The sequence below is a fragment of the Protopterus annectens genome, chromosome 6.part0 (assembly GCF_019279795.1).
Source record: "Protopterus annectens isolate FY-2018-M chromosome 6.part0, PAN1.0, whole genome shotgun sequence".
Classification (NCBI taxonomy): domain Eukaryota; kingdom Metazoa; phylum Chordata; order Ceratodontiformes; family Protopteridae; genus Protopterus; species Protopterus annectens.
In genome coordinates, this window is record NC_056737.1 from 331,353,703 (window position 1) to 331,370,837 (window position 17,135).

Below are 17,135 nucleotides of genomic sequence, written 5' to 3' on the forward strand. Positions count from 1 at the left end.
AAAGCTCACAGTTTAAGTTTTCATCTCCTTACAGGAAACATCCTCAGAATCAGAATCCTCAAGATTCTGAAGTCTCCTGTAAGGAATTGCTATAAGACTGTCAAGAAATCACCTTTGGCAAGGGATTTCCAGCTAGCTGTTTAACTGGTTTGCGGTAGCACTGTACTGTGGGTCTCTTCTACTGTGTTTTTTTACATTAGGAGGATTGAGTTTATTCATCTTGTGGTCTGAGTTGGGAAGTACACAAAAAGACTCGTAATGTAGTCATTTTATCGGCCAGAGGGCTCATTCGTTTTTTTATTTTTTCTGTGCTGCTATAAATTTTGTGCATTTGCATGGGTTAGCAGTGCTCTGTACAACTGCAGACACGCAGAAAGTAAATTTCCCTATAGAATGGTCCATAAAACTGTAGCCTGTAAAGCAACAATATAGAGCATATACCTTGCTTCTAGCTTACCAGTGGGAGTGGTAAGCACTAGGTAGTCTATCTACCACGGGAAGAGGGGGTTTTGGCCCAGAAATTGTAGTTCATTGGCCGTTTGGGCAGTTTTTCTATCTCTTTCTACTTTCTGGTTTAAAAGCCTGTGTTTGTGTTTGGTCCCTGCCTTTCCTGTAACTAGTGTAGTCCAGGTAGAGATTTGCTGTATCCAGGACTCTTTGTAAGCTTCTGAGCCCCCCAAGCCCTTCTGTGTTGGAGAGAAGCCGTCTAGCTTATCGGTGGGAGTGGTAAGCACTAGGTAATGTATCTACCACAGGAGGAGTGGTTTCTGGCCCAGAAATGATAGTTTATTGGCCGTTTGGGAAGCTTTTCCATCTCTTTCAACCTTCTGATTTATAAGCCTGTGTTTGTGCTTGTTTTGTGCCTTTCCTGTTACTAGTCTAGTCTAGGTACAGATTTGCTGTATCCAGGACTCTTTGTAAGCTTCGGTGTAAGCCTTTCCATGTTGGAGGGAAGCCTTCTAGCTTATCAGTGGGAGTGGTAAGCATTAGGTAGCCTATCTACCACAAGAGGAGTGGTACCTGGCCCAGAAATTGTAGCTATTGGCCATTTGGGCAGTTTTTTTCCATCTCTTTCAACTTTATGGTTTAAAAGGCACACTTGCGCTTGTTTCCCACCTTTCCTGTAACTAGCCTAGTCCAGATAGAGTTGCTGTATCCAGGACTTTTGGTAAGCTTCTGAGCCCCGCAAGCCTTTCTGTGTTGGAGGAAAGCCTTCTAGCTTATCAGTGGGAGTGGTAAGCACTAGGTAGCCTGTCTACCACTAGGGGAGCGGTTCTTGGCCCAGAAATTGTAGTTCATTGACCATTTGGGCAATTTGTCTATCTCTTTCAACTTTCTGGTTTAAAAGACGACATCTGCGCTCGTTTCCCATCTTTCCTGTAACTAACCTACTGGGAAGCACTAGAAAGCCTTAAACTGATACAAGCCTTCTAGCTTACAAGAGAGACTTTGGAGTGATTAAGCATCAGTTTTCTGTACTTTCTTGCTGTACTTAACTGTTTTCTGCCTAAACGCTGATTTTCCAGTGTTTATTGTGATTCAAAAGCTTTTGTTTTCACATATTGTACTTATTTGATTGCCTGTACTTTTAAAAAGTTTTTTGTTTAAATAATTTGTTTAACTGTTGTAGGCTACACACTAAAGTGAGACAGCCTTTTCTGATCATTTGTAGTCGTTTAAAGCTGTTTTAAGTGTATTTTTACTGTTTTGCCTAATCTTTTCAAAAAAAAAAAAAAAAAAAAAAAAAAAATTCCTTGTTTCCCACCTTTCTAAGCTAGTATAGTCCAGTGTTCAGGCTAGTGCTGAATTCAAGGCTGTGTTACAAGTTTCTGAGTTGCCCATACCTTACTTGGATAGAAAGAATTTTCTCTGTTCACCTGTGAGAGAGGGGAGCTCTGAGCAGCCTATCTGTCCCTGGAGGAGTGGTTCCAGCCCAGACGTTAGTAGTTTATTGGCCATTTTGGGCGAATTTCTATCTCTTTCATTTCCCTGCTATAAAAACTGCGCTTGCACGGTTTTGTGCATCGGGCAGTGCCGGTTAGCTAGGGTTAAATTATTCCCAGCTCCACTAAGTCTCCTCTTCAGTTTTTCCCTTGAAACTAGTCTAACTCTCAACCTAAGCACTCAAAAAGCATCCTACAGCCCAACACTTGCTCAGACCTAATAGCAAGCACTAATATACCCTAAAAATTGATTGCCCAGAAGGGCAAGGCTCTTTATTCACCCCTCACCAACCAAGCGACTAAGCAGCTCACCCTATTATTCAGGCATGACCAAAGGGCAATTTCAGGTGTACTCTCCAGTCCAGCTGGTGAATCTGGGTATCCTGAGGCAATGTTACAACTACCTCATGTACACAGACAACCCTCTCCTCCTACCACAAAACACTAACATATGTGAGAGATGCAATTATACAGCCAAACTGAAGGCTAAGCTGTCTCCACCAAAGACTGGAACAGACAGTCAAGCGGAGAAGGTTAACAATTGCACCACACCTCCAGCTACACATAGACCTACTAAACCAGCACTGGCAAAAAATACACATAAATACACAAAATCATACTTGGAGGCTGTAAATAGAAACCTGCAAAAGCATCAGAGACCTCCAAAGCAAACACCCAAACAACCTGCACCTCCCATCACAAACCAGACAACATATAAAACACAAAATCAGTGTGCCGTACAATCACAGCCCTTAAGGCGAAATAACATACCTAACACACTAGTAATAGGTGACTCTACAGTCATGCACACTGACGTCCCACTCACTAGGCTGGACAAGGAGAAGCTTACTGTTAGCTGCCTGTCGGGAGCCAGAATCCGCCACATAACTCAAGCACTCGGGTCACTCCAGAACAAGTACAAATATGACATTGTCATTGTTCATGTTGGTGGGAATGACCCGAGACGTACTTCCGTGGACTACATGAAAAGAGACATGGAAGAGCTCTCTGATCATGTAGCCCAAGCTGGTATGACCCTGACCCTGAGTAGCATCCTGCCCCCACCAAGAATGATACCTCAGTATAAAGAAAAAATTATCAATTTCAACAGTTGCCTAAACTTCTGGTGCCATTCAAAGGAGATCCAGTGTCTGTCAGCTTGGGACGACATGCTCGACAAGCCATGTTGCTTCGCAAGAGACGGCTTGCACCTGTCACCCCTAGGCTTTCGAATATTGGAAAAGGCTCTTGCTGCCCCCATAGTGCCTTTTTTAGGCAAGGCTCAAAAGTCAAACCCACCTCAGTAAACATCACAATTAACAAAAAACTCTGAGGGTTATGTTTACTCAACGCCAGGAGTTTAATCCTCAGAATATACGTGCTAGAAGCACTTCTCAGTATGGAGAATGTCGACATCTGTGCAGTAACTGAAACCTGGTTCAAGGCTCCAGAGAGCACCGCAGCACTAATGGGCTACAACTCGTACCACACATTTCGGCCACCGAACACGAACTGAAACACAAAAGGAGGGGGTGTATTCATATTCATCACGGTTACCTACACCTCCAGGTTAGTGGCGCAGCATGATACCTCTGAGATCATCCATGTGCAACTAACATCAGGCAAATCTGCAATGCAAATTGTGGCCTGCTAAAGATCACCCTCTATGACCCAGGACCACCACTCCAGCTTTCTGGAGACACTGGAAAACATGAAGGTCCTACTGAACACCCTGATATTGGGCGATTTCAATTACTCTACCATTAACTGGGAAAACTACTCAAGTACAAACTCCCAGGCCCAGCGCTTCCTGGAATTCATCAACTCAAATGCCCTGGATCAGATGGTAAACTCCCCTACCAGAGGTGAAAACATATTGGACCTGGTCATCACAAACATGGGTGACAGGTGTTCCACACCGGAGCTCAACCCATCACTGGTTAGATCAGACCATAAACTAATCATTCTGGATGTCCACACCCCACCACCACCCCCAGCTAAGGAAACCACAGTAAAATACTTTTCTAAAGCAAACTTCACCTTACTTAAGACATTGGCAGTAAGTTTCACAGCCCCCATGCTAAAGGATAACGCTGCCCAAGATGCAGAAACCTTTACAAATGCACTCTATGAGCACCTACAAGGATGCATGGATCATGCCATCCCTAGCAAAACCAAGACTCACTCCTCTAAGAGAAGGAAACCAGTCTGGTGGGCACCTGCCATAAACAGGCTATAGAATAGAAGGAGGAAACTAGTTCAGAAAAAAAGCAAATCCCAAGAAGGAAAGACATCCCTGATCAGTATCAGTAAGAAACTAAGGTCCCTCATAAAATCATCCAAGGCTAACTTTGAAAGAAAAATAGCCAAGGATTCAAAAGATAACCACAAAGCCTTCTTTAGCTATGTTAAGAATCTAAGTGGCAACTCGCAGATATGCACTGAACTAGTGCAAAACAGCACAAAATATACTGAACCTACTGATATTGCCAACATCCTGGCAGATAGATTCAGTGCAAACTTCACCCCATTCTCACCCCGAAAAGGGCCCACAACAATACCGGAAAAGTGTAGTGTCCCGGAAAGCACAGACACACAGGTGAAAATAGCCCTTTCAAAAGCCAAAAACACAGCGTCAATGGGGCCAATTGGTGTCCCAGGCTGTGTCTTGCACGAACTACAGAAAGAACTAACCCCCCCACCAAACATGCTGTTCATCCTCAGGCTCTCCACAGGCTACATGCCCATAGAATGGCAGACAGCAACGGTTATTCCACTCCACCAAGGAGGGGCCACAAATGACTCTAGTAACTATCGCCCCATAAGCCTGACTAGCGTGGTCTGCAAGGCTATGGAGCGCATCAACATGGAACTCATTAACAAAGACATTGAGAACCTCCAAACACTTGAGCCGATCCAGTTCAGCTTTGATAAGGGTAGATCATGCCTACTAAACCTGGTTGAACTCTTCGAGACAGTCACCAAGGGCATAGCCTACCTTGACCTTGCCAAGGCTTTTGATACCATTCCCCACTTGGGTATTACAGAAAAACTCACCAGCCTAAACATAAGCCCCTATGTCATGAGATGGGTTGCCAACTGGCTTACAGACAGAACTCACACGGTAAGAATAGCGGGCTCCAGATCCGACTCTAAACCAGTCACAAGTGGTGTCCTGCAAGGCTCGGTCCTGGGACCCCTACTGTTTGGCATATACTTCTCAGAAGTACAGGCAAACACAGGAGGACTGTGGCTAACCAAGTTCTCCGATGACTGCAAACTGGGAGCCATAACTGACTCTCCTGCTGACACAGACATCCTCCAAAAGGACCTTACTGAGACGGACACCTGGTGTCAAAGTCATGGCCTCAAGCTAAATGCCAAAAAATGCATAGTCATCCCGTTTGGGAAAAACAAAACACCTACGAATTACCACATAGGTGGCAGCCCCCTTAATACAGAAGAGGTAATAAAAGATCTGGGGACCCAGGTAGATAGTAATCTTTCCTTTTGACAATCATATTGCCAAATTAGTTAGGAAATCCGTCTATGTTGCCCATCTAATTACTAAAGGGTTCACATCTAGAAATAAAGAGGTTATAGTGCCCCCTCTACTCGTCACTCATCAGACCCGTCATAGAGTACAATGCCCCATTTGGGATGTACCTCACAAGACACTTCCAACAGCTGGAGAGACCACAAAAGTACCTCACCAAGAGGATTACTGGCCTCAAACATATGTCCTATGCAGCCCGACTGAAAAAACTCTGGCTGTACTCAGTGGCATATCACTTACTCAGAGGTGATCTCTGTCTGACTTACAAAGCCATGACCAACTCAGAATTGATGGACATGCTCCACCTAAAGAAATCCAAGTCACTGCAAGCCACACGCTCTAGTGAGCTAAACTTCGCCACAACAATAAATAGAACATGCTGGAGGGATAGATTCCTGTCACAGGGACTTCCCATGCTTTGGAACAAAATTCCAAACTACAGTAGGCAGAGCCCCTCACTAACACTCTTCAAGAGAAACCTTGATGAGTGAATGGGTAACAGAAAATACACCCCTGGGATCACTTCATCGGCTCTAATTTACAGAGGATCAGTTAATTAATCAATGGGGCAGCGAAAGACAACACACTATGGCTAGGCTTATAAATGCCCTCGGGCAGATAGCCTAGTACCTACCTATGAACCTATGTTTATCATAATCTGCCCCCGTACAGCACTGTCATTAGTATGCAGCAACAAAGCACTTTTAATAGCCTTCTAACTCCAATACACCACCTCTTTTAGCTTACAAATTAAAAGACTGGGCAGTACGGATATGCAGTTTTCTAACTTCTCTGTATACAGTGTGGTGAATATGGGCATTTTGAGACAATGTACAATTGCCTCATAACTGACAACCACTTAATCCTTAAAAAAGCAGATAAAGTATGTGAGAGGTGTACTTACACAATGACACTGAAGGCTAAACTCTCACATACAAGCACACATGAGGCTGTCAAAACCATGAACACAACAACCACCTCACATATCACACAACATACACGCACAGGCTAAAGTATGCTGAAGCAATTAACTCATTCACTCCAATGGAGCTCAGGAAGTTTGAACTATAACTTCCAATGGGTGAAGCTTACGCCTTTCGACAAAATCAAATTATGTTCTCACATTTCAAACAAATGTTCATATTTCTGGAACCATAGCAGTTATAAAAGGAGTATAAATGGCAAACTCTTCAGCACAAAGGATTTTTATAGTGATAGTATTCTTTAGATTCTAGGTCTTAAACTGAATTTTATAAGTCACATTAAACACAGTAACTATTACATTTGTAATATTTTATAAACAACTTACAATATCTCTGCAAACACTCAAGTTACACACATACTGTCAGCAACATTTTATTCATCTAGCTGACAGCTTTCATATGAGGCTAAGGAGTTCTATCTGTGTTGCTTAGTTGTTAAGATATTTAGAAAAATGTGAAAATTATATCTGTATAAATTAATATCATACAAACATCAGTTAATTATCTATTTACCTGCTCTAGACAGAGGTCAAATATTAATGCAGTTGAGTTTGCCATTGTGTAAGATTTAAGAAGAAATCTTTAAAACATTGTATATAGCATGGTTTTCGAATTACTGATGCAAATATGAACAAGCGATATTTGATGCCTAGAGGTGTCAATAGGAGTTAACTGCAGAAGCACCTGGAGGTGTCACTCAGATGTAATGAGTTAAAAGCAATCTTCCTAAAAATAACAGACTGCTGATTGTCAAATCTACGCCTCAGCAAGTCCAGAGGCACTTAGAAAAAAACATCTAACACTACACAGATTGTCAGTCTCAGTGCAGCCCCAAACACTGAGCACTTAAGACAAGCAAACACATTTCCTGGGACTCTCATCATAAGGAGCTCCATTGTGAAATATACTGATTTCCTACAACCAAGGCTGAACAAGAAGAGAACTGCTACTTGCTTATCTGGAGCCAGGATCTGCCAAACCATTTTATTATTTATTTACTTAACATTTGTTTACTAGGAAAGTCTGACTTGGAATGAGCTAATTTTCAGCAGAGGCCCTGGGAGAAACGTTCTAGATGCATGTCTTTGTAACGTTGGAGGAAACCACAGCACTCGGAGAAAACCAACATGAGTGCAGGGAGGACATGCAGACTCTTCACAGAAGCCAAGAATCGAACCAGAGAACCTCTTGCTGTGAGGCGACAATGTAAACTGCTGTACCACTGCACTATCTGATTATATACACACTCAAATCATTATGCCGCAGGTACCAGTATGATTCCATCCTAGTCCATGTATGTGTAAATGACGTGAGCTGTTCCTCTCTGGATTATACGAAGAGAGAAATTATGGAGCTTTCAGACTGTGTGTCTCAAGCCAGTATGAGCCTAGCATTGAGCAGCACATTAACATCACCAAGGATGATGCCGCAATATGAGCAAAAAATAACTGAATTCAACAACTAGCTTTCTTTCCGGTGTCATTTAAAGGGGATCCAATATATGTCACCTTGGGAGGACAGGGTTAAAAGACCACGTAGCTTTGCCAAGGATGGTCTGTACCTTTCCTCTCTAGGCTTTTGAATATTGGCTAAAACTTTATCTACCTCCATACTGCCTTTTTAGGCAACGCCAAACTGACAAACCTACTGACAAAGCAAAATCAACTAAATGGAAGCTCAAGGTGTTAACTGCTCAATGCCAGGAGCCTAAAAAAACAAAAACAAAAAAAATACACTCCCTCCAAGCCCTCCTCACACTCAAGAATATAGACATCTGTGCAGTTACCAAGACATGGTTTAAAGTGGCAAAAAGTAACCTGGCAGTGCAAGATTTCAGTGCCTTACACACTTTTAGACCAGTAGCTGCACAGACAAGGGCTAAAAGTTGGAGGTGTCTCAATATATATCAATAATAAGCACACCTTTAGGGTAGTCAAACAGGAAGACATGCTGGAGTTCCTCCACATGCAGATCGTCGTACCATATCCTAGTTCACTGTAGGTCACCCTGCACGTCCCAAGAAACGCACAGTGCATAACTGGACCTGCTGGAGACACTTAATATACAACCTAACACCCTACTCATAGGTGACTTTAATTTCTCCTCTATAGACTGGTAATCCTACAAGACCTCAAATCTATAGGCGCAGAAATTCCTGGACTTCGTAAATGCAAAGTGAATATGTTTACTACAGGCTACAACATACTGAACCCAGAGCTCAGAAATATGGGAGAATCTTGCACCCCCTCAATGTTTTATCCTCCCTGGTAAGGTCCAACCATAAACATGTCAACTTAAAAATCAAAATCAACTCTGTAATCCCATTAAAACTAGTAACGGTTCAGTAGTTTTCTAAGGCAAACTACCTTTTATTAAGTGACGGCTTGTCAAAATTAAATGCCCTTCCAAACCCTGAAAAAAGAGCAGCATATACTGAATTGCTCTCAGAAACTCTGTACAACCATGTCAATGACTGAACACAGGCTGCTGTACATAGTAGAAAAAAGCCTAGGACTAGCACCAGAAACAAACTGTCCTGGTGGCATCCTAATTAAATAAGATGTACAACAAAAATAAATAAATTATTGCAAAAATGAGGACAGGTAATTCTCATAAAGATAAAAACTCACTCATTAAACTAAATAGCTAACCAAGGGGGCTAATTAGGTCAATCCAAATTTGAGGTTAAGATAGACTCCCAGGTGAAAGAACCATAAGGCCTTTTTCGGCTATGTCATAAACCTGAAGGGCAGCACACAACAATGTGTTGAACTGGTGGTTAATGGTGATACATTCACTGAGCCTGGTGATATAGTGAACCTGTTAGTGGACAAATTCAGTTCCAACTCTACTCTTCCACCCCCAACCATCCCCCCAAAATCTCCTCAAACATAACCCCTCCAACTATAACTAGGGAGCATGAATTGGATGCATTCACTAAAGTCAACAACATGGCCTCAATGAGTCCAGATAACATCCCAGGATGCCTCCTAACCAGTCTAAAATAGGACTTATCAGGACCCCTGGAGTCTTAAAACAGGCTGTGTGCCACATGAATGAAGGACTGCAACAGTCATATCCCTTCATAAGGGGGAACCTTCAACATATCCTGAAAACTACAGACCCACTAGCCTAACTAGTCTTATTTGCAAAGCCATTGAAAGAATTATTATGGCAATTATCAGCAAGGACATAACAGACCTCTAGACACTGGATCCATCAAGTCTGGCTATGTCAGAGGAAGGTCATGCTTACTGAATTTAACGGACTTCTTTGAAAAGGTCACTATGGCTATGTATGAGGTGACAATGGTGCACATTGCCTAGCTAGAACTGGCTAAAGCATTCGATACAATACTCCACTCATGCATTGTCAACAAACTTACTGAACTAGGTATAAACCCCTTTAAAACATGCTGTATAGTTAGCTGGGTCACAGACAGAACCCAGGAGGTTAGAATCAGTGAAGCCACTTCCACATTCCACTTCTCTACCCCATGTCCCAAGTGCTCTCTCCATCCAGTTGCTTCACTCTACAATAAGTGAACCAAGCACATAGTAAGTCTGACTACTGCTGCTGCAACAGTTATCATATCCCACTCAAAGAATTTGCACAGCTGAATTTCACCTGCAGTTGCAAAAGTTCACAAGGAACAACACAATGAATTAAATCTATGTAATGCAATTTCCAAGACTCAAACTAATAACTTAATTTGTTATCAAACTAAAAACGTAATTTGTTAAGTCATGCATTAGTGTTTTCTGTTGTGTAGTGTTGAATCTGCTGGAAGGATATCCCCACCAACATTTACTCAACCACACTCACAGGCCTTTTACTGCTGAAAGTGAAGCTAAATTAACACTTCAGCATATTTTACTCTTATTGGTGTAATAGAGCCTGCAAAAATTCGGAAAGACTCATAACCATAAAATTAAATGTTACTCAAATCAAGTATTAAGAGTTCAGAGACATTGTCTTTGTGTCCATGAACATTCTACATCACTGATTGTTTTTGGTGGCAAACCATCTTGGGATGTTCTTCCTGCTCCGTTCGTTTTGCTCACTCCACTCCCCTACCCTGCCTCCATATCCCACCTGCTCTCAGCACCTCTAATCATATCCCAAGCAAACCACCCCCCTTATTCCTATGATCCAATTATATAAAACTCTATCTTGTCCACACCCACATTTCATTCACACCTTACCTACTGCTTTCCCTTACATCCATCACCTTGAATTCTCATCCCCCTATCACCATCTTAATACTATCACCACTTCAAACTATCTTGCATTAACTCCAGGCTTACCTCCTTCTCTTCCACTATACACACATCAAACTAACATTGCACCATAATTTTACTACTGACCAGTCGCAGCTCCCTCACCCCTCCTTATCGCAAACCACAAGGCAAAACAATTAACGACATTTTTAAAGCCCACCCTGAAGTCAAAACATTTCCAGTGTTACCTTAAGCTGCTCACATATCACTAGGGATCTAGGACATTTGATCGAAAGATCAAACGTCTGAAACCATTAAGCGCAAGCATACTTACGTGAAAGTGCTTTTCACCGAAGAAGCACTTTCGCATAAGTATGCCCGTTGCCAAGGCCGTACTACGGTGCGGATAAGGGAAAATTCCCTTTTTCCCACTGTAGTGCAGTCTCGGAGGGAGAATATCAAAGTAGGGGGGTTGTGGGGGGCACAGCCCCCCCACATGGGTGGTGCAGGGGGGCTTTAAACGTAAATGCAGTGTTGTTTTTTTTTTGTTTTGTTTTTATTAACACACTTTTTCGATGAAAGTGCTTTTGTTAAAGTGTGTTCAGTGGTTTTGGATTTGGATGTTTGATCTCTCGATCAAACGTCCTAGATCCATCACTAGATAAGTATACATCTCTATTTACATCTGATAGTACATTCTAACAAATAAATACCACTTCTACTATTTTTAAACCCACATCTCAGTTGACATGCTCCTTCTAACCTGCCTAACCTCTTTACTCTTAATTCTCAACCTCACTACAACTCTGTCCTTGCATACCGCCACACACCAATATACATCAACAACCTCCTCCAACCATCACTCCAATAAACAACACAGTTTCTCCAATATCTTCACCCAGATTTTCTCCTATACCCTTCCATATTATTCAAGCCACAGATTGGCCTCCTCACCTCCCATGAAACCACACTTGACACCATCACCTATGAATAAAAAACACTTCCCATTATACTCATTCCTCATTAACTATCTTCTCAAATGTGGAGACATACATCCGAATCCAGGCTCATCCTCTAATCCTAACCACAAGAGTAATCCCAAAGATTTCAACATACTTACACTGAACCTCAGAAGTATATGTAATAAAATAGCCCCACTGCATGCCTGGATTGATCAAAATAAACCTGACATACTAGCCCTTACTGAAACACAGCTACACCCCAATGTAAAAGACACAGAAATAATACATCTAAACTTTGCAATAACCAGAAAAGATAGATCTAAAAAAGGGGGGAGGGATGGATATCCCTTCTACATCCCTCTGCATACATCACACCCTATACCAGTAATATACCCATGCTGAGGTACTAATCTCTTTTTTGAACCTCAATACATTAAAAAGGTTTTGCATAATAGTAATATATATCCCACCAAGTCACAATATACCAGGGCTGGAAAGTATTTTATCCTGGACATCCCAAACAATAAACCTCAAAACAATAATCTTAGGAGACTGACAAACCATAGATTCCAACTTCCCCACAAATAGTATAAATATGTATGTTTTTCTCAACTTATCAATACTCCAACAAGATACAGCAAAGATCTTACCTGCAAATCCACCCTAGACTGGAACCTAGTATCCCACCCCACCAATTATCCCTCTTCTGGTACGCTGTCCAGCTCCCTGAGCGATCGTCTGTCAGTTTAGTCCCTTAGAACAAACTCCTAACAACTAAGAGAACACACTCTAAAATCAGTTAGGAACTCAACTAATTTTTGTTGTCAGCATAAATTCAACAATCTACTACATGAAATAGACTGGACACCCCTTAAACAACTACCCCTTAATGATACTGTACTATACTTTAATAAAACCTTGATGCACATACTTAATACCCTAGCCCCGTTCGTTTGAAAAGAATCAAAAAGAACTCAACACCATGGCTCTCTAAAGAATGCAAACACCTCATGAAGCAAAGGGACCTAGCCTGGATGACCTGGAAACTAAACAAAAATGAACAAATTCATGTCAATTTCAAAACACCACGTAACAAAATGACAAAACTATTCAACAGAGATAAGACGTCATACTATTCCCAGCTTCATCAACCCCATTAAATTCTGGCACTCCATATCTTCTCTACTTAGCCCTGGAACAAACAGAGAGCACATCCTATCACCTGATATGCCTCCATCACAAATAGTCAAACTTTTACAAGCAGTTCATAAAATCAGTATCAGACCTACTATTACCCTTAATGCTGGACCCCCCCAACCTATTCGGACACTAACCCTAAACCATCATATACTTCTAACCCTCTCATTAATAACTCCCATGACAAAATGTCATTTCAGCCCATATCCACTGATACCATTAAGAAACTGCTACAAAAACGAAAACCTTGCACACTACCTCAAACTGGCTGCCAGCTCAATTGCCTACCCAATCAGTATCCTTATAAATAGGTCTTTATCTGAACCAGAAGTGCCTATTATAGATTTTATACATTATGTGTGTATTTATATCTATTTTTAGTATTTTTCTACCTGTTAATGACATTTAAATGCTGGTTTTAAAGAATGCTTTTAAGAATGTTTTTATGACTGCATTTCATGAATATTTATGAGTTCAGGGAGGTCCTTTTTAGTCAGTGTGATGGGATTGGTTTATTACTTAATTAATGTTCTTGCAGAATGTACTTAATAATGTGTTTATGGATTTGCTCTTGTCTGATGAAGTTGAGAAGGTTCTTGATGAAACCTGTTAACTATTTGTTATTTCAGTCAAATAAACAGTGTTTTACTGCTCCTAAAGTGTTTTGCGGTCATTTACTACAAGGATTTACTTGAGCTGCTGAAGTGTGTGGTTAAAGGAGTGCTGACTTTGTTTTTCTACAGCTTGTGTACTTTTGTGCTTTCTTGGTCAGAACTGTCATATGGAAACAACCTCACATCACCCCCATCCATAAAAGAGGCAACTCTTTTGAACCATTCAATTTCCGTCCTATATCCATCTTGTCACCCATATCCAAAATTCTTGAGAGAGGTATCCATCAGCAGGTAATGCAATACCTACTGCAAAACAATCTTTTAACCAAAACCCAACATGGCTTCCAACCTAGCCACAGCACAGCTAAAGCTCTATTAACATTTGCAGACACTGTAAACAAGGCCAGAGATGCAGGATGCTATACAGCCTTGGTTTTTCTTGATCTCTCCAAGGCCTTTGACACAGTGTCACACCCCTTACTACTGAACACACTGTCTAACTTAGGCTTCTCACACAACACAATAAAATGGTTTCAGAGCTACCTCAAGAATCATAAACAAGCAGTGAAATGGTCCAATGAACTCCCCCCCTTTCTACATAACCTTACTGGAGTCCCTCAAGGCTCCATCCTCTCAGGCCCCTACTCTTCAACATTTTCACCAACAACCTTCACACTGCCTCTCACCCTGGAACCCTCATTCAATACGCTGATGATTCTACCATAATCTCTACCGCTCAGTCACTACCAGTACTACTTTCAAAAACTCAGCAGTCCTTTACTGCAGTCGAATCCTGGCCAAGAAATTCCCAACTCTTTCTTAATCCAAAGAAGACTAAACTAGTACTCTTTCACCCCCAAAGCACCTACCCTGTCACTGATCATTTCACCATTCTTGCACCTGACAACACTATCACAGAAATAGTGCAGGGAACCAAACTTCTAAGAATTATCATTGACAATAAGCTTTCATTTGACCCCCATATACAGCAAAATGTAAAGAGAACTTATCAAAAACTGGGACTCTTAACAAAGAAACAGACATTTCCTTAGTGCAGCAACCAAAACTACCCTGGCAAAAAACATTTTTATTTCCCTCCCTTCTTTACGGTGCTCCTGTCCTAAGTAACTTAAAAACTTCTACCCTAAGCAAGATGGAACAGTGCTACAACATAGTTGCAAAGTTTGCCACAAACTCTAAATGTTGCACACTACTGTAAACTGCTACTAGAACTAAACTGGCTAGAACTCCTCAACCAACTTGCCTTTATTCAACTATCCACTATGCACAACCTTATTTTCAAGCCTACTGGCTGCCCTGCACTAGCCAATCCAGTCACACCTTACACACCAAATCGATCTTTATGATCAGAAGACAAAAATCTCTTGGCTATCTCAAAACCTACAAGAAAACCAGGTCACTCTATTCATACTTTGTCTCTTTACTATGGAATTCACTACCACTAGCCACCAAGTCTATGCCTGGTCTAACCCATTTCAAAGCCTCTTTAAAAATCATCTGAAAAATCATGGCTCTGCTCCTGCATAAAGCCTGCCTAATGCTCAGTTCTTCCTCTTATTCTACATTAGCCCCATCCTCCTCTTTTGTCACATTTCACTCCCTCATAGTTTGCGAGATCCTAAGGCTCTCCTAACTCCTTTTCTGTTTCTATACCATATCCTTAAACTACTGCTCAGACTATATAATGCCTCTATTCTTAACTATCTCACTATCTTTCTGCATCACTTTCTGGCTGTTAGTTTCCTGACTGAAACCAACATTCTATGTTTTCATGTACTGTAACAGTTAATGTCATACAGTGCACTACGTACATACTAGTTTTGGACACTATCTATTCATAGGTTATGTATATGGTGAGAGTGCCTATTATTGTATATAATGTTTTAACTCTATAGAATTGTCTAGGTGTGTAGTATATATTGTAATACCCTGGAACATAGTTTATGTTCTTTCAACTTATTTTTGTATAGTACTTCTAATGTCATTTGTATTGGATTGGATTATACTGTATTTGTTCTGTATGTGGAGCTTTTCTCCCCTGGCCTCTGCTGAAAATGGGCTCTGTAGACCCAGTCAGACCACCCTGGTAAACAAATGTCAAATAAATAAAAATAAAATAAATAAAGTGGATAGTCACCAGTGGAGTTCCCTGGGGCTCTCTACTAGGCCCACTCCTTTTGACATTTACTTCCCAGATGTCAAAGTCAATGTAAAAGGCCTCTGGCTAACCAAGTTCACAGATGATTGTAAACTGGGAGCAGTCACTGAATCCCCCAGGATGAAAAACATCCTTCAGGAAGCTTTAACACATGTAAACGCCAAACCCATGGTTTAAAACTCAAAACCAAGAAATGCATTATAGCACATTTTGGAAAGTCAGCCACCCTGGGCAACTAAGTCATCAATAAAACATCTCTAGAAATTGATTCAGTAGTCAGGGATCTGGGAACTCATTTAGACAGTAAACTAGCCTTTGACAAGCATGTGTTCAAGGTAGTAAGAAAACCTTCTGTATTGCTCAACCTATAAGCAAGAGCATGCAATCTAGGTCCAGAGAGGTCATCACACAACTGTACTTGGCCCTCATCAGACCCATCATAGAGTACAATGACCACTATGGTATATACCTGACCAGACACATGCAGCAACTGGAACATCCAAAAAGGTTCCTTACAAAATGAATACAGGAGTAAACACAATGTCCCATACTGATGATCTAAATGCACTGTCTCTTTACTCAGTATCATACAGACTTCTGAAAGGTGATCTTTGCCTGGCATACAAGGCATCCCTGGACCCTGATACAACAAATCTTTTGCACATCTGCAAAATAAACAGCACCAGCACTACCAGATTAAAAGGCCTAAACTTTGCTTGTGATGTAAATACGACATGTTGGAGAGACAGATATGTTTGTCAGAGAATTCTGATTCTCTAGAACAGGTTCCCAGTACATATGAAGCAGAGTTCCTCCCTACCCTTACCTTACCAACTTGGACCAGTGGATGGGTAATCAGAAATTCACTCCTGGTCTGGTGCCTATATCTCTGATGGACAGAGGCAGTCAGTAAATCACTATATATATATATATATATATATATATATATATATATATATATATATATATGTGTGTGTGGAGGACATACTTAAGTTATGATTACAAAATATGAAAGCATGTTAGTTAAAACAACTGCCTACCAATATAAATGTAGACTTACCAGTTTGTGTCACTTTCTTTCCAATATTTGGAATTTTATTCATTCAACTCCTCTTCCAAAAAATTGTCATCCTCTTCAAGCTCCTTATCTTCTGGGAACTGTTCATCATCATATTCTTCTTTTTCCTCAGTGGATGCAGTTATGATGTCAGCACCTACAATAGAAAATTAAAAAAATGGAAGATGGTAATGCTGATCAAAACAATAAAGTAAGCCTATCTCATCTTCAACACAATACATTTTCTTGCAGACAACAATTCAGCAGAATGCACTTACCATTAGTTGTCTTGCCAAATTTAATATTGAGATAACAAGAAGCAGATGACATCCTAAACATGCAAATACATAAACAGTTTACAGACACAGCAAAACTGCTCTAAAAACATAACAGAAACTGCTTAAACAACAAGTTACCATACCAA

The 17,135-nt window shown here is 41.0% G+C and overlaps 1 protein-coding gene across 1 annotated transcript in view; it reads right to left on the bottom strand.

Moving 5' to 3' along the window:
• Window positions 1-17,135, bottom strand: part of LOC122804302 (F-box only protein 27-like) — a 643,152-nt gene that overhangs the window by 83,997 nt on the left and 542,020 nt on the right. The window contains exon 6 of the mRNA XM_044074092.1: window positions 16,715-16,868. Coding sequence (XP_043930027.1) covers window positions 16,750-16,868 — 119 coding nt within the window. The 3' untranslated portion in view covers window positions 16,715-16,749. The remainder of the gene's footprint in view (window positions 1-16,714; window positions 16,869-17,135) is intronic.